The sequence below is a fragment of the Capricornis sumatraensis genome, chromosome 1 (assembly GCF_032405125.1).
Source record: "Capricornis sumatraensis isolate serow.1 chromosome 1, serow.2, whole genome shotgun sequence".
Lineage (NCBI taxonomy): Eukaryota > Metazoa > Chordata > Mammalia > Artiodactyla > Bovidae > Capricornis > Capricornis sumatraensis.
This window is the reverse complement of record NC_091069.1, coordinates 13,375,025-13,393,493: the sequence shown is the minus strand read 5'-3', so window position 1 is coordinate 13,393,493 and position 18,469 is coordinate 13,375,025. Positions and strand designations below refer to the sequence as shown.

General features: G+C 42.7%; 2 protein-coding genes across 2 annotated transcripts; one reads left to right on the top strand and one right to left on the bottom strand.

Annotated features, from left to right (window-relative positions):
• Nucleotides 1-4,733: 4,733 nt before the first annotated feature.
• On the bottom strand, nt 4,734-5,672 carry LOC138081585 (olfactory receptor 1L8-like). The gene has a single exon (XM_068974758.1). It carries the CDS (start codon nt 5,670-5,672, stop codon nt 4,734-4,736), a length of 939 nt encoding a protein of 312 aa, XP_068830859.1.
• Nucleotides 5,673-16,769: 11,097 nt separating this feature from the next.
• Nucleotides 16,770-17,711, top strand: LOC138079970 (olfactory receptor 1J4-like). The gene has a single exon (XM_068972794.1). The coding sequence runs from the start codon at nt 16,770-16,772 to the stop codon at nt 17,709-17,711; it is 942 nt and encodes a 313-aa protein (XP_068828895.1).
• The last annotated feature ends 758 nt before the right edge of the window (nt 17,712-18,469 follow it).

Below are 18,469 nucleotides of genomic sequence, written 5' to 3'. Positions count from 1 at the left end.
GGAAGAGGCACAATCTCTGTGTAACTGTTGCCCTAGGCACATTGCTCACTTGGTGGAAGTTTCAGTTTTATAAGAGCCTCAATCTTGTCTCTGTCTCTCTCCTTCTCTCTTTCTGAATCACTGCAATGACTTTCAAAAAGTTAATCACAGAAATTACACTGAAAACTGAAGGATATTAAGGGAATCAAAAGTCATTGGTCAGATATAAATCAGTTTCAGGAAATTTTGTGGGAAGACAAAGGTTTCAACAGCACTTAGAGCAAATGAATAAAGATGTGGGTTCCTGGAGAAGAGAAAGGTAATGAGAGTGTTAAAGCCTTCGTAGGGAGTCTGAAAAAGTTGGCTTAAAACTCAACATTCAGAAAACTGAGATCATAGCATCTGGTCCCAACACTTCATGGCAAATAGATGGGAAAGCAATGGAAACAGTGACAGACTTTATTTTGGGGGGCTCCAAAATCACTGTAGATGGTGGTTGCAGCCATGAAATTAAAAGACGCTTCCTCCTTGGAAGAAAAGTTATGACCAACCTAGACAGCATATTAAAACACAGAAACATTACTTAGCTAACAAAGGTCCATGTAGTCAAAGCTATGATTTTTCCAGTAGTCATGTATGAATGTGAGAGTTGGACTATAAAGAAAGCTGAGTGCTGAAGAACTGATGCTTTTGAACTGTGGTGTTGGAGAAGACTCGTGAGAGTCCCTTGGACTGCAAGGAGATCCAACCAGTCAATTTAAAGGAAATCAGTCCTGAACATTCATTGGAAGGACTGATGCTGAAGCTGAAACTCCAATACTTTGGCCACCTGATGCGAAGAACCGACTCATTTGAAAAGACTCTGATGCTTGGAAAGATTGAAGGTGGGAGGAGAAGGGGACAACAGGATGAAATGATTGGATTGCATCACCAACTCAATGGACATGAGTTTGAGTAAACTCCGGGAGTTGGTGATGGACAGCGAGGCCTGTCTTGCTGCGGTCCATGGGGTTGTAGAATCGGACACAACTTAGTGACTGAACTGAACTGAACTGAGGAAGGCCAGAGGTCCCCAAGAGGCTGCTGCTGCTGCTGCTGCTAAGTCGCTTCAGTCGTGTCCAACTCTGTGTGACCCCATAGACAGCAGCCCACCAGGCTCCCCCGTCCCCAGGATTCTCCGGGCAAGAATACTGGAGTGGGTTGCCATTTCCTTCTCCAATGTATGAAAGTGAAAAGTGAAAGTGAAGTCGCTCAGTTGTGTCCGACTCTTCACGATCCCATGGACTACAGCCTACCAGGCTCCTCCATCCATGGGATTTTTCAATCAAGAGTACGGGAGTGGGGTGCCACTACCGTCTCCGCCCCAAGAGGCAGGAGGAAACAAACTGCAAGTGGCAGACATTTTTTTTCCTCCTCTACACAAAATTAAAGAAATTTCTTTTAATTCTGTGTTGCAACACAGAACTGGTTCCACCTGAACTACCTGAACCATTGGTTCCACCATGGCGATGACTGGTTCCACCTGAACTTAACTTTATCTCAAACCTTGAGCTAACCAATGCGTTTTTCTCATGTAAGTGTCTTTCCTTAGCTTGTTAATGAACTATGTATTTTCTTAGAAATCTCCCTTTCTTCAAGATTTGCCGGGGGCCAGCGTGAGGAACTCCGCCCATGGCAAAGGTCATGAGGAAGGAGGCTTGGCATACGCAAAGGCGTGATCAAGCCTCAGGAAACCCCCTGTTCCCGAGCATCTACCCCAAAACCAGAGTCTGTTTTATGCTCTCACCTACACCTCTGACTTTACGGGGGGCTCTCCCCCATAACCGTTTCTCTTGGAGAAGGAGTAAACGTGCAGCTCCAAGGCAATAAAAATTCCTGGGCGTGACAAGAGTGTTTCAGCTTACGGACTGCTCTGAAGGTTTATCTAGCCCACCTGTATAGGTTAGTCCGGCCACATGTGATTTACAGCCTCCCAATCTGAGAGGCACGAGATGTTTTAGACTTCCTAAAGGCAAATTATTTGGGGGAGTTAAAAATTATTAGTATAATGGGTTGGCTAGGAATTATATTGGTGAAGGGTTTTTCATTTGTTGTGTCAATAATTGCTGCTAATTCCCTGCTCTGGGTAGGACAAGGATGTCTCAGGTCAAACCTCTCTGCTGACAGACTAGCTTGTGTGACAGGATTATCCATACTCCTGCCACATGATTGTTTACTACCTCTCAACCATAAACAGCACAGAGAGTTTTGGAGTATTTTGAGGGTCTTAATTAGCATAGGGCTTTTTCTTCTTGTTGAGTCAATGATTGCCGCCAGGCCTCCATATCCTTAGGCACCTGGGAATATATTAATCAATGTATTTGGAATATAGAAAAGGAAATATAGTAGTTTTTAAGGTTAGCAATACTAGACTTTTTGAGTTAATGGATTTTCTCTTTTGTAATAGATCACTGTACTTTGTTATAAATCACTGTGTCCTTGCTATATAAGAATGTAACTTTATCACTATCTTAAGACTAAACAGATCTTAAGAGGAACATTGGTGAAAGGATTTTCATTTGTTGGGCTGATGTTTGCTGCTAAATCTCCATGTTCCCTACCCTTATAATGAATATAACTAGCATATAGGAAGAATTAAGTATTAACCTTTAAGACTAATCATGTTAACCTTGGGTTAAATAAATTCCTTTCTTGATTGTAACTCACCACACCCTCACCCTATAGGAATGTAACTTTATTTGGAGGGTGGTGCCTGGTTTAAGAAAAAACACCCTTGGAAGAAATAAGTTTTTTGGTTATCAGAAAGAAAGGATCATAAAATGTCAGCAGGTCTCACTCATGGCCAGAAGATGATGTAATATCCCTAAGACCTTTTTTTATACATTTATGTGAAGCATCTGATTTTGATAAAGGTCAGGACTGCTGACCCCACGTGACTCTGTATTCATCCCTATGTGTAACAAAAGGTATATAAGCTAACCCAAAAATAAAGAAATCGGATCAGTTTCCGGAAAGACTGATTTCCCCCATGTCACTTCTTTCTTGCTCCCATTTTTCTGGCTGAATTCCCATCTGGAGCATGGATGCTATTCCACGTAATCCAAGTTATTCAGCCTCCTTTTCTCCACTAATCTTCCTACTACACTATCCATTTCTAATCTCTCTATATCTGTGATTAAATATGTATTTTTCCAAAGACGCCGGCTCCGTCCCCCCACCTTCGAATCACCCTGGATCCACTGGGGCTGGACCCCGGCAAAGATTCATATCAATTGTTTTATGGCTGGGGATGACTCACCTTGTGCCAATGCTATCTTAAAATGCATGTTGTGGGTGAGGGGCCTGGTGCAACTCTCTCAGTTTTGAGGTGTTTCCTCTCTCTTATTAGCAGCTTGTTAATAGGTGTATCAGTTCAGTTCAGTCGCTCAGTCATGTTTGACTCTTTGTGACCCCATGAATTGAAGCACGCCAGGCCTCCCTGTCCATCACCAACTCCCGGAGTTTACCCAAACTCACGTGCATCGAGTTGGTTATGCCACCCAGCCATCTCATCCTCTGTCGTCCTCTTCTCCTCCTGTCCCCAATCCCTCCCAGCATCAGGATCTTTTCCAATAAGTCAACTCTTCGCATGAGGTGACCAATGTATTGGAGTTTCAGCTTCAGCATCAGTCCTTCCAATGAACACCCAGGACTGATCTCCTTTAGAATGGACTGGTTGGATCTCCTTGCAGTCCAAGGGGCGCTCTAGAATCTTCTCCAACACCACAGTTCAAAAGCATCCATTCAATTCCTTAATTGTAAAGTAATTAACCTCCAATTAAAATAAATAAATTTATATTAAAAAAAAACAAAAATCAGCTGACTGACGAAAAAAAAACGCATCAATTCTTTGGCACTCAGTTTTCTTCACAGTCCAACTCTCATATGCATACCTGACTACTGGAAAAACCATAGCCTTGACTAGACAGACCTTTGTTGGCAAAGTAATGTCTCTGTTTTTTAATACGCTGTCTAGGTTGATCATAACTTTCTTTCCGAGGAGTAAGCATCTTTTAATATCATGGCTGCAATCACCATCTGCAGTGATTTTGGAGCCGCAAAAAATAAAGTCTGACGCTGTTTCCACTGTTTCCCCATCTATTTCCCATGAAGTGATGGGACCAGATGCCATGATCTTCGTTTTCTGAATGTTGAGCTTTAAGCCAACTTTTTCACTCTCCTCTTTCACTTTCATCAAGAGGCTTTTTAGTTCCTCTTCACTTTCTGCCATAAGGGTGGTGTCATCTGCATATCTGAGGTTATTGATATTATACCCCTTTGCTAAAAACTAACAAGGGGGGCACTCTTTCTGACTCCTTCTGATGTCTATGTCAGAAGCTTTCTCTATCTCTTTCATACATTAGTAAAAGTTTATTACAGAAAAGCTTCTAGTGATCAAGCCTCATCTCTGGCCCCAGATTGAATTCTCTCCTCCAGAGGCATGAGTCCCAGCATCGCACATGGCTCGTAGCATATGTAACCTTTCAGTAGGAAGAGAGATGTAGATATACGAAAACTGGAATCAGGACTTTGGTAGAACTTGAGCCTATTACTAATCATAATAGAGTCTCAGTAGTTTATAGTTGAACATTAAAGAAGTGAGCACAATCAAACATCAATGACACATGTGATTTATACCTGCTAACTTACAAGAGTTTGTTGTGTATATCAGAAACCAGCAGAAACACCCATGAACATGTCCAAAAAGCTTCTGGCTAGGATTTCCTCCTGGCCATCAGCTTCCCCAGGCCCCTCTTCATGTCTTTGTTTCTCAGACTGTAGATAAAAGGATTGAGCATGGAGGACAGAACCGTGTAGACAATTGTAGCCACTCGGTCCTGAACAGTGTAGCTGGACAAGGGCTGTAAATAGACATAAAAGATGCTTCCATAAAACAAGATTACCACAGTCAAGTGGGAGCCACAGGTGGAGAAGGCTTTGCGTTTCCCTGCAGCTGAGGGGATCCGGAGAACTGAAATGAAGATTTGCACATAGGAGAAACCAATGCATAGGAAGGGGGTCACCAAAACAACCAGTCCTTCTGTCTTTATTGTGAGATCGTTGACAAATATGGAGGAGCAGGACAATTTCAGCAGAGGGTTGATGTCGCAGAGGAAGTGGTGGACAACATTGGAGTCGCAGAAGGTGAGCTGATTCAGCAAAAGTATGTGTAGGAGTGAGTGGACATGAGGCAATGAGCAGGAGAAGGCCACCAGCAGAACACAGCGGTGGCGGCTCATGATGGTGACATAGTGGAAGGGGTCACAGATGGCCACATAGCGGTCAAAGGCCATGACTACAAGAAGACAGCTGTCAATGTTAGCCAAAACATATATAAAATACATTTGAGTCAGACACCCGGCATAGGAGATGGTCTTCTTCTCTGACAGGAAGTCAACTAGCATCTTGGGGACAATGCTTGTTGTATACCAAATGTCAGTGAAAGACAGGACACTCAAGAAGAAATACATGGGGGTGTGCAGATGGGGGTCAGAGCGGATGGCCAGGATGGTGAGCACATTCCCTGTTATGGTGACAAGGTATATGATGAGGAAGAGGATGAAGAGTGGCTTCTGGTCCTCAGGCTGGGAGGAGAGTCCCAGGAGGATGAACTCAGAGACACTGCTGGTTTGGTTGAGTATTTCCATGATCATAGAGCCAACTAAAATAGAGAAGACTCATATAATGTAACACACATCTCCATAACTGAAACCATCAACAAGCCAACAAGTTTGTGCTTCTTCCTACCTTCACTTTCTACCTATAGGGTTGTGACCAGCTACCACATAGGCAACTTGTCACCTTTGTGGTCCTTGAACTTGCCCTTCCTTCTTAACTCTAAGACGTCCCATGATTCATATATTGATAGCAAGAAGTTTTGAGGAAGACCAGAGTTGAGTCTTCCTTGAAAATGAAAAGTGAAAGTGAAGTCACTCAGTCATGTCTGACTCTTTGTGACTCCATGGACTGTAGCCTACCAGGCTTCTCCGTCCATGGGATTTCCCAGGCAAGAGTACCGGAGTGGGTTGCCATTTCCTTCTAGGGGATCTTCCCAACCCAGAGATTGAACCCAGGTCTTCTGCACTGCAGGCAGACGCTTTACCTCTGAGCTGCCAGGGAGGCCCAGAAATCTTCCTTAGTCAGTTTAATTTTAAATCTAGAAATAATTGTTTACTGAGCGCCTATTCTGTGAAAAATATTCTGGGAGTGTGGAAACAATTGTGAATATGACATAGTCAGGACTGTTTGTGGATTTTGGATTGTAATAGAGGATCTATCTATCTATGGATCTATCTATCTATCATCAGCTAGTTCTGCATTTTATAAATAAAAATAAATCCACATAAGAGTATAGAGAGGGCTTCGCAGGTGGCACTAGTGGTAAAGAACCCATCTGCCAATGCAGAAGACTAAGAGACCTAGGTTCAAGACTCGGGTTTGATCCCTGGGTTGGGAAGATACCGTGGAGAAGGGCATGGCAACCCATTCCAGTATTCTTGCCTGGAGAATCCCATGGACAGAGGAGACTTTCAAGCTATGGTCCATAGGGTCCTAAAGAGTCGGACACGAATGAAGTGACTTAGCACAACACGGCATAGCACAAGCATATAGAGATCAATAGAAATAAGGTGGCAAATTTATTTCAGATGATTTATTTATTTCAGAATTTATTTGTTTCACAAGCATATAGAAATCAATAGAAATAAGGTGGCGAATTTATTTATTTCAGATAAGGTGGTTTGATTTTTCTCTGTATATCAAAACAAATGTTCAGTGGTGGCATGTGAAAGTGTGTCTCTGAACTACCTTTCCAAAAAGGGGACTTGATAAAGTAATCAGCAGAGAAATCAAAGGAATAATAGACCTATGTCAACAAAGTTTTACTGTTGTGCTTGTTATACTTTCAGAAGCACTTATTTAGAAAGCAATAATCATTTGTGAATATCAAATTATACTACCACTCCATGCAAATCTTTATTTTAAAATTTAATTTGTTACTTAGTTTTCCCTCTAGCTCCTTAAACTTAATTATGTTCCCAGATCTTTGTTACCCAACTGCTAAGCAAGCACAGCCTTCAATACCATCATTCGTTTATTTACCTGTGTATATATCCTTGAAAGGGCTTCCCTGGTGGCTCAGATGGTAAAGAATCAGTCTGCAATGTAGGTGATGCAGGAGATATAGTTTTAATCCCTGTGTCGGGAAGGTCCCTTGGAAGAAGGAAATGGTACCACACTCCAATATTCTTGCCAGGAGAATCCCGTGGACAGAGGAGACTGGCAGGCTACAGTCCATGAAGTTGCAAACAGTCCAGTATGACTGAGCTTCTGAGCACACAGAACAATATTTATAAGATTTTCATGAGGTTTTCACAATAGCTTGTGCTTAAGCACTTAGAACAGTTCCAGGACAGAGTAAGCATTTGATACCACTGTTTCTTCTCCCCATTATCATCATTGCCAATAACTTTTTCTCCATCAAGTATTTCTACATATTCTCAAAATTAATGAATCTGATTAAAATGACTCTAGTCTTCGCACTCAAATACTCTAATGGTCAAATTAACTTGGTTATCAGTTTACAACACTTTTTTAGATTGTACTTTTGTCTGTGCTTTGAATAATCTGAGAATGAACTGTAATTAAGCACTTACTTTGTATAGGTTGTACTTTAATTCTCATGACAACCTTGTAAGGTGTAGACTGTTATTCTTATCATATTTTTCTGATGAGGAAACAGATATAGAGGAAAGTAATGGGTCATTCAAACTCAGTTAAACTAATTATAAATCTCAAGATTTACCCACTCTGTCATCTTGTCATATTTTCATAAAGCTTATAAAAGTATATATCTGAAGCAATAACTCTTAGGATCTATTTTTTCCCCATTTATTTATTTTCTATTTTAACATACATATTGTTTTCTTTAAATGTGTTTAATGTCACATTAAGAGCAGACCTTTGTTATGTACAGTGGAAAATCTGTATTTTCTGTGTTGAACAGACTGTAGAATTTGAAAATTCTAATAGGCAGGATTCACTGGCAACAATAAGGGAAAATTTGGTCTTTTGGGGGGACATTAAAAGTATATGGGATTGAGGGTTTAGTAGAAAGTGCACTGAATTTGGAAGCAGAAGGTGAGGGTTTATGCCTGACCTTCATTTCTTGCTCACTGAGTGATCTAAGGAATTCTAAAGAGATAATAAAATAGCATGTATAAGTGCAGCTTGTACAACATACATCCTCAAAAAGGGAATGCCTAGGGAGTGTGAGATGAAGAAGATTCAAAGTGGTCAAGTAAGGTTGGATTTCCTGTGCTCATCTATGATGAGCACTTTAAAAAATGGAAGGAATTTTTGAAAGTGAGAATCTGAGGGCATTATTCTGAAAGCCTGGGATGAGTCTGGGAGTGGAAATATTTTTATTTTCTACCAAGTTCCCACTATTCACTTACTGGGGATCTGCTTCTCAGGAACCATGGGATAACAACATACCCAGTGGTCAAATAAGGTGATCATAACATACAAAGTTAGTCTTACATGTTAGGCTAAACTCTGTTTTATACAGTGTCCATGTGACTTTTTTGGAACAGAATCAAATTCAAAAACTGAATTTTGAGGTTGAAATAAGTACCTGATTGAGGTGGATGGTTAGGTGGGCAGCCAGTCTACGGATGTTCAGTTTTCATATCCAGATATCTTCTCATCTTTCCTTGTTTTTTTTTTAATCTGTTCTTCATCTTGTACCAAATCGGTTAGGTTCACATATCAGAAAGATGATCTTTTTGACCTTCTAGCCAGTGATAAGCATGAAGAGTTGAGAGGAGGGACAAAGAGCAGATTACTCTAGGTTTTAAAGGGGTCAACCATTTTCTTGATACTGCTTCACATCCCTGTTCCTTTCTCAACTTCTGTCCCAGTACTTTTCTATTTTTCTCTGTTTCCCATCATAGAAGGCAGAACTGCCAAGACACACTGTGACAGGAACTCTCTTGAATGGGGAAACCTGTCTGCTAGCTTCTTAGAGGCTTGAACTCAGCTCTCCTGGCCTCCTCTGGGTCTTTACTGGTGAGGGAGCGATGATGTGCTTATTACAACCTGCTCCATTTAGAGTGTTTACTCTATGACTTCTCTAGGTACAGAAATCACAGTGGCTAGCAAAACTGAGTGCAGCTACCCTCAAGGGGGCGGGGGACTCCTGAGGAGGCTATTTTCAGCGCTTTTAAAACTTATCATGAAGTCTCCAGGACATACTTTGAAAAGTGAAAGTGTTAGTCCCTCAGTCATGTCTGGCTCTTTGGGACCCCATGAGTCCCACACTGTAGCCTGCCAGGCTGCTGTGTCCATGGGATTCTCCAGGCAAGAGTACTGGAGTGGATTCCATTTCCTTCTCCAGAGATCTTCCTGACTTAGGAGATTAACCCAGGTCTTCTGCATTGCAGGCAGATTCTTTACTCTCTGAGCCTCCAGGGAAGCCCATAGTTTCCTCAACTGTGGGTAATCAGAGGTCATAGAACATTGTGTGTGTGCATGTGTGTTTGTGTGTGTGTGTGTGTGTGCGTGCGCTCGTGTGTTTGGTGTATAAAGAATGGGTTCTCTAGGAAGCTGACTTTGAGATGGAGATTAGCATGCAGAATGTTTATTAGGTCTTGCTTTTGGGTTGGGCTTCCCAGGTGGTACACAGGTAAAGAATCTGCCTGCCAGTGGAGGAGATGAGAGTTCAATCCCTGGGTTGGGAAGATCCCTTGGAAGTGGGAATGGTAAACCACTCCAGTATTCTTGCCTGAAAACTTTCATGGACAGAGGTGCCTTGTGCCTTATAGTCCATTGAGTTGAAAGCGTTGGACATGACTGAGTGACTGGGCATGGACATTCTTGGGATAACTTTTTTTTTTTTTTTGGTCCCACCACAAAACATGCAGAATCCTAGTTCCCTGACCAGGGATGAAACTGGCACCCCTGCAGTGGAAGGACAGAGTCTTACCCACTGGACCACCAGGGAAGTCCCCTAGGGGGTACTCTTGGGATCAGTATCTGGTTGGATAGAGGGAGAAGTTGTGTTGTGATGAAGTCCCATTGAAGGTCCCAGCTGATCCTACTGGGAATTCGGAAGCTCGAATGTCAAGGAGTATGGTTGACACTGCTGCTGACTGGAAGTAGGCTGACCTGGAAAGAAGCATTTTCTTTGGTGAAGCAGTTTCCTTCAGCCAAGATTATCTCTAGAGAAAGCTTAAAGCTAAGGATTCTCTTACAAAGCAACCATTATTGAGCTACAGTGTAGTCATTGTTCATTTTGACCTGCCCTTACACAATGAGCTGACCCACTTGTAAACCATATTCAGGCTTTCCCAACCTCTGTCAGCTGGTTATAGGGAATATTCTATGCAGCCATAACTTTCTGATTGCTCTCTTAGATCCCTGGACCTAAAAATGAGACTGATGTGAAGGGGTCCCTGTATCTTTGTAGTGTTATCTCTCATCTTCAGGATTGAATGTGTCTTGCTAAAGCTCCAACTTGTTAGCAAGTTCCTGGTATTCTGATCCAATTACCATGATGTCATTGATTTAGTGGGGCAGTGTTACTTTCCGCATAATATCCAGATGGTCTGCATCTTTTCAAACTATATATTATATATAATATATGAATTGTTGTTGTTGCTCAATCCCTAAGTCGTGTCCAACTCTTTGCAACCCCATGGCCTGCAGTACACCAGGCTTCCCTGTCCTTCAGCATCTCCCGGAGTTTGCTCAAACTCACATCCATTGAATTGGTGATGCCATCCAACCATCGCTGTCACCCCCTTCTCCTCTTGTCCTCTGTCTTTCCCAGCATCAGGTCTTTTCCACTGAGTAGGCTCTTCACATCAGGTGGCCAAATTATTGGAGCTTTAGCTTCAGCATCAGTCCTTCCAATGAATATTCAGGGTTGATTTCCTTTAGGATTGACTGGTTTGATCTCCTTGCTGTCTAAGGGACTCTCAAAAGTCTTTTCTAGCACCACAACTCGAAAGCATCAATTTTTCAGCTCTCAGCCTTCTTCTTAGTCCAACCCTCAAGAAGATATTAAGAGGAGGTGGAAAGAATACATAGAAGAACTGTACAAAAAAGATCTTCATGACTCAGGTAACCACAATGGTGTGATCGCTCACCTAGAACCAGACATCCTGGAATGCAGTCAAGTGGGTCTTAGGAAGCATCACTACAAACAAAGCTATTGGAGGTGATGGAATTCCAGTTGAAAGATGGAATTCCATCCTGAAAGATGATGCTGTGAAAGTGCTGCACTCAATATGCCAGCAGATTTGGAAAACTCAGCATTGGCCACAGGACTGGAAAAGTTCAGTTTTCATTTCAATCCCAAAGAAAGACAATGCCAAAGAATGCTCATACTACTGCATAATCAGACTCATCTCACACACTAGTAAGGTAATGCTCAAAATTCTCCAAGCCAAGCTTCAGCAATATGTGAACCGTGAACTTCCAGATGTTCAAGCTGGTTTTAGAAGAGGCAGAGGAACCAGAGATTAAATTGCCAACATCTGCTGGGTCATCAAAAAAGCAAGAGAGTTCCAAAAAACATCTATTTCTGCTTTATTGACTATGCCAAAGTCTTTGACTGTGTGGATCACAATAAACTGTGGAAAATTCTGAGAGAGATGGGAATACCAGACCACCTGACCTGGCTCCTGAGCAATTGTATGCAGGTCAAGAGGCAACAGTTAGAACTAGACATGGAACAAAAGACTGGTTCCAAATAGGAAAAGGAGTACATCAAGGCTGTAGATTGTCACCCTGCTTATTTAACTTCTATGCAGAGTACATCATGCGAAATGCCAGGCTGGATGAAGCACAAGCTGGAATCAAGATTGCTGGTAGAAATATCAATAACCTCAGATATGCAGATGACACCATCCTTATGGCAGAAAGCAAAGATGAACTAAAGAGCATCTTGATGAAAGTGAAAAAGGAGAGTGGAAAAGTTGGCTTAAAACTCAATATTATAAAGTAATTAACCTCCAATTAAAATAAATAAATTTATATTTAAAAATAAACAAATTATTTTCTTCTTTTCTTTTCTTTTAATTTTTATTTTTACTTTATTTTACTTTACAATACTGTATTGCTGGAGAGGGTGTGGAGAAAAGGGAACCCTCTTACACTGTTGGTGGGAATGCAAACTAGTACAGCCACTATGGAGAACAGTGTGGAGATTCCTTAAAAAAATTTCAAATAAAACTGCCTTATGACCCAGCAATCCCACTGCTGGGCATACACACTGAGGAAATCAGAATTGAAAGAGACACATGTACCCCAGTGTTCATCGCAGCACTGTTTATAATAGCCAGGACATGGAGACAACCTAGATGTCCATCAGCAGATGAATGGATAGGAAAGCTGTGGTACATATGCACGATGGAGTATTACTCAGCCATTAAAAAGAATACATTTGAATCAGTTCTAATGAGGTGGATGAAACTGGAGCCTATTATACAGAGTGAAGTAAGCCAGAAACAAATTATTTTTAAAAAAACAAACAAAAAACCCCTCAACATTCAAGGGCCTGCGGACTCGGTGTATGGAGGCTGGGGCATGGGCCAGCGGCCAGAAGCAGAGGGCTGACAAGGGCGCTGAGAGACCACGTTGTGGCCTCGCGCATCCCTTTCGCGCCGGCCTGGCACTGCACCTGTTCGCAGCGGGGACCCGACGGTGTGCCGCAGACTCCAGGCCTCTTGGCAGTGGCGGGCAGCGCTGCCTGCTCTGGGGCAAAGCGCTGAGTGCACCGAGGGTCGACCGCGAGGGTGACAGCGGCGTGGGGAGCAGAGCCTATGAAGCTGGCGGGCCCTGGGCAGCTAGTGGGCCCCATTGCTGCTACTGCCATAGTTTCTGCAGGCTGCGGGGCCTGGGCAGCAGCTCCAGCCCGCCCAGCCCCGCCAACATGGTGGCTCCAGGCATGACGCGGTTTGAGGAGAGCCAACTGCCAGTGTTCAACCTGGACTACCCCCACGTGCAGATCCCCTTTGAGATCACCCTGTGGATCCTGCTGGCCTCTCTGGCCAAGATGGATTTCTGTCCACTGTAACCTTAGAAATAGTACAATCAGAAGTGAGAAAATGCATATTTGGCCATGTTGAATGATCCAGGTTTATGCTTTCGAGTTGTGGTGTTGGAGAAGATCTTGAGAGTCCCCTGCACTGCAAGGAGATCAAGTCAGTCAAGCCTAAAGGAAATTAACCTTGAATATTCATTGGAAGGGCTGATGCTGAAGCCAGAACTCCAATACTTTGGCCATCTGATGGGAAGAGCTGACTCACTGGACGACTCTGATGCGGGAAAAGACTGAAGGCAAAAGAATGTGGAGCCAAAGGATGAGATGGTTGGATTGCATCACTGACTCAGTGAACATAAGTTTAAATAAACTCTGGGAGATAGTGATGGACAGGGAGCCTGGTGTGCTGCTGTCCATGGGGTTGCAAAGTCATATACAACTTAACAACTGAACAACAACAACTTGATTATCAGGAGCAATCAACTTTCTAGTGACTTGATCAAAAAGAAAGTTCTGTGGTTGAAAGTTTCCTAAAATGATGACTATAATGTTGTGTATATGTATGTGTGAAGTGGGTTAAGTAAATAAAAGAACACAGCAGATTCGGTCCAACTTTGAAAAAAACAAAAACCTAAACATTCAGAAAACTAAGATCATGGTATCTGGTCCCATCACTTTATGGCAAATAGATGGGGAAACAATGGAAACTGACAGATTTTATTTTTTGGGACTCCAAAATCACTGCAGATGGTGACTGCAGCCATGAAATTAAAAGATGCTTATTCCTTGCAAGAAAAGCTATGACCAACTTAGACAGCATATTAAAAATCAGAGACATTACTTTGTTAACAAAGGTCCATCTAGTCAATACTATGGTTTTTCCAGAAGTCATGAACAGTTGTGAGAGACGGACCATAAAGAAAGCTGAATGCTGAAGAACTGATGCTTTTGAACTGTGGTGTTGGAGAAGACTCTTGAGAGTCCCTTGGGTTGCAAGGAGATCCAACCATCCATCCTAAAGGAAATCAGTCCTGAATATTCATTGGAAAGACTGATGTTGAAGCTGAAGCTCCAATACTTTGGCCACCTGATGAGAAAAACTAGGTCATTTGAAAACGACCCTGATGCTAGGAAAGATTGAAGGTAGGAGGAAAAGGGGATGGCAGAGGATGAGATGGTGTCCATCACCGATGGACATGAGTTTGAGTAAGCTCCAGTTGTTGGTGATGGACAGGGAAGCCTGGCGTGCTGCAGTCCATGGGTTCGCAAACAGTCGGACACAATTGAGTGACTGAACTGAACTGATTGGAAAAATCATAGCTTTGGCTATATGGACCTTTGTAGGCAAAGTGATGTCTTTGCTTTTTAATACATTGTCTAAGTTTCTCATAGCTTTTCTTCCAAGGAGCAAGCATCTTTTAATTTCATGACTACTGTCACCATCTGCAGTGATTTTGGAGCCCAAGAAAATAAAGTCTGTCACTGCTTATATTTTTTTCCCTATTTATTTGCCATGAAGTGATGGGACCAGATTCCATGATCTTAGATTTTTGAGTGTTGAGTTTTAATCCAGTTTTTCCACAAAATATATATTTAATTTATATTTAAAATATATTTCAAACAGTGTATATAGTATTTATACACATGTACACAGTTTCAAGCATGTATGAATGTGTGTACGTATATAATACGAGGTTATCTACATTCCATTGGTTCTCTTTTCTGTAGAACTCTGACTGAAACCCAACTTTTACAAAAATGGATCCGTTTGGCTTCCTAAGGTTTGGGGTTGCTACTTAAATTCTGTCATTCTCATGCTGTCAGAGAGCTGAGTATCCTCCCATCATTCTTACTGATGAAGGAACAAGAGCCACTCCCAAAAGCAAAACATGAAAATGAAAGTCTCGTGTGCCTCTCTCTCATCCACAGCCTGCTTTTAGTTAGTTACTATTATAATTTAAAATAAATAAAGACTTAGTTTGATGGGTTACACAGTGATGGCAACTGGCACAGTGACTAACGGGAAAGTTTCACTTGTCAAATTGACCAGGTTATTAGTCCCCTAGACCAAATGGTTTTCAGGAAACTGGCTGGGCTTAGTGCTTTCACATACTGTATCTCATTTAACCCTCACAATAAGCTCATGAACAGGGTACTATTATCAGATCTGAGGAACAGGATCATCCTTGCTCAGGGCACCCAGTGGGTAAGTGGCAGGAATGGTACTGATCTTGGGTCAGTCTGGGTCCAAGGCCCTTGGGATCAACCTCATCACCCTGCTTCTGTCTGAACAAGCCTCAGCCCCTCTCTGCAGAGATGGTGAGACCTGTAAGCTCTCCAGGTGGTTCTAGGATATGTGCTCTAAAGGAGACTGAGGCCAGTGATGTGGGAATACGCAAGGGCCAGGCTTTACTCTGTCTGGGTCATTCTGTGGTGCACGGGGAGGCTAGCTCTATGCTGTGGGTCCGTCAGAAGCCAAGGTGACCATGGTCACTTCTGCTTTCTAAGGCGTCAACATTAACATCAAGGTCACCTTCTCCTGGGATGCCTTTCTAAGGCGTCAACATTAACATCAAGGTCACCTTCTCCTGGGACTCCTGGGACTCAACCCCTCGAATCCCTTCACAGTTACCTCTCCAGGGGAAGGCAGGAAATTAAGTCAATAGCTCAGGTAGGCTCCTTCTCTAATCAGAGCTCAGGGTTGTTTTCCTGCTGGTATTAACCTGGTTGGTGAATGGGGATATTCTTGCTCACTTTTCTGCTGCTCAGAAACAGGTATGAAACATTCAGAAGATCCTTAGGTCACGAGAACTTCTTGCATAGCAAGTGAAGGCTCAGGAAACAGCCTTGAGCAGAGGAATCTGAGCTCCCCAAGTATTGTCACAGGTCAGAGGAAGATGGAAAGTCATCTCTTGACACTGAATGTATATGTCCATGCAGGTACACATGCACGTTATGTGTCTTTGTATTTGTATACCCAGTGTATTCAGTGGGTAACTGAATTGTATATCGACTTTCTGTATGTAGGAAGGATTTAGATAGAATATAAAGGGCTGAAAAAATCTTCCTGGTAGTGTGTGTGTGTGTGTGTGTGTATACGCACAAGCTGCCTAGGTTTATGTTTGTGTGTTTTAATTGACTGCATGACTACATGTGTATCTGTGTGTATATAGTATGTGCTTTTTTGTGGGTTGTGCTTTGTCTCAAGGCTAGGTGTGATGTTTATGTGTTGTGTTGTATGTATGTGTTAGTTTGTTTGAAAGTAACACAAATCCTGACTGTTTTTAACCTAGAATGAGTATAGGTCATAAAGTGAATGGATGTTGGTCTCTGAGGTCTATGATTTGTGTGTGTGTGTGTGTGTGTGTGTGTGTGAGACATGTTATCTTCTGTTCTATTCCCAGTTTCAAGAATAGTGTCTAGAATATGGTTGAATAAATGAAGATATTTACATTAGTCTCCTTTGAAAGAAAGTCTCATTTGCCACTGGAGATCTCATGCACTCTATGACCAGAAGGATGCAAATAGAAAATTCCAGCAGGAAAATGTGCACTTTGTCTGAATTTTGATGCAGTCTCCAGGCAAAAAACAAAAACAAAAACAAAAACACATGTCTGTAATGTACTCATGGTGACAACAATCACCATATCTCAGTCTTTGATATTTTCTACTCCCTTTATGCCCAGCAGAGATTAAGAAGAGAATGAGGAGGGAGAACCAGAGCAGCGTGTCCGAGTTCCTCCTCCTGGGGCTCCCCCTCCGGCCAGAGCAGCAGGGCGTGTTCTTCGCCCTGTTCTTGGGCGTGTACCTGACCACGGTGCTGGGCAACCTGCTCATCCTCCTGCTCATCAGGCTGGACCCTAGCCTCCACACCCCCATGTACTTCTTCCTCAGCCACTTGGCCTTCTCTGATGTGTCTTTTTCATCTGTCACAGTCCCTAAGATGCTTGTGAACATGCAGACTCAAGATCAATCCATTCCTTATGCAGGGTGCATAGCACAGATGTATTTTTTTCTACTTTTTGTTTGTCTTGACAATCTCCTTCTCACAGTGATGGCTTATGACCAGTACATGGCCATTTGTCAGCCACTCTACTACACCACCATCATGAGGGAGGGGTTCTGTGTCTTACTGGTGGCTGGATCCTGTTTCTTCTCTTGTGTCCATGCCTTGCTGCATACTCTTCTTCTGTCCCAACTGTCTTTCTGTGCTGATAATAACATCCCCCATTTCTTCTGTGATCTCACTGCCCTCTTAAAGTTGACCTGCTCAGACACCTCCCTCAATGAGTTAGTTATCTTCATTGAGGGGGGTGTGTTTGCCTTCTTGCCATTGAGTGCTATTTTGAGCTCTTATATCCACATTGGGGCCACCATCCTGAGGGTCCCATCCATCAAGAGAATCTGCAAAGCCTTGTCCACCTGTGGCTCCCACCTCTTTGTGGTGTTTTTGTACTATGGGACTCTTGCAATGATTTACTTCTTTCCTTCAGCAAACAATTCCAAAGTCAAAGACGTAACTGCTTCAGTTATGTATACTGTGGTGACACCCATGTTAAACCCCTTTATCTACAGCCTGAGGAACAGAGACATGAAACTGGCCCTGGGAATTCTTTACAGGAAGGGGATTATTTTTGCCAAGTAACAGTTACCCACTAAAGGATGCTTTCAGAGACATGTCCTGAAAAATTGTGTAGGCGACTGTAGTAGATTGCAAAAAGGGCCACAATATTTTGCAGCCCTTCCTTCCAAGTGAGAGTTTATTTCCCTACCCATTAAATCTGGACAGAACATGTGACTTATTTTGATTAGTAGATTCAGTGAAAGTGAGGTTGTGAGTGTGCCAAGCCCAGGTAGATTGTGTTCCTGCCACTCTCAGAACCTTGAGATCTCCAGGTGAACCAGTCCAAGCTCGGCTGTGTGAAGATGTGGGACCACATGGAGGAGAAACAAGGGGTTCCAGCTAACAATCAACCTGTTCCCAGGTGACCTGGCAGGTGACTGCAGAGGTATGAGTGAGTCCTGATAGCTCAGTTGGTAAAGAATCCACTCGCAATGTGGGACACCTGAGTTCGATTCCTGGGTTAGGAAGATCCCTTGGAGAAGGGAAAGGTTACCCACTCCAGTATCCTGGCCTGGAGAATTCCATGGACTATACAGTCCGTGGGATTGCAAATAGTTGGACACAACTGAGCGACTTTCACTTTGCTGAGAACAGTTGAACCTAGCCTAGACCAAAAGCACCATCCAACTGAGCACAGTTCCAGCCCAAATTGCCAGCTCATGGAAGTGATTGTTGTTTAAGTGACTAAGTTTTGGGATGGTTTGTTATGCAGCCAAAGCTAACTGATACTGATACTCCCCTTGTCTCTGGTACCCATCAAACTTTCCTTGATTTCAATG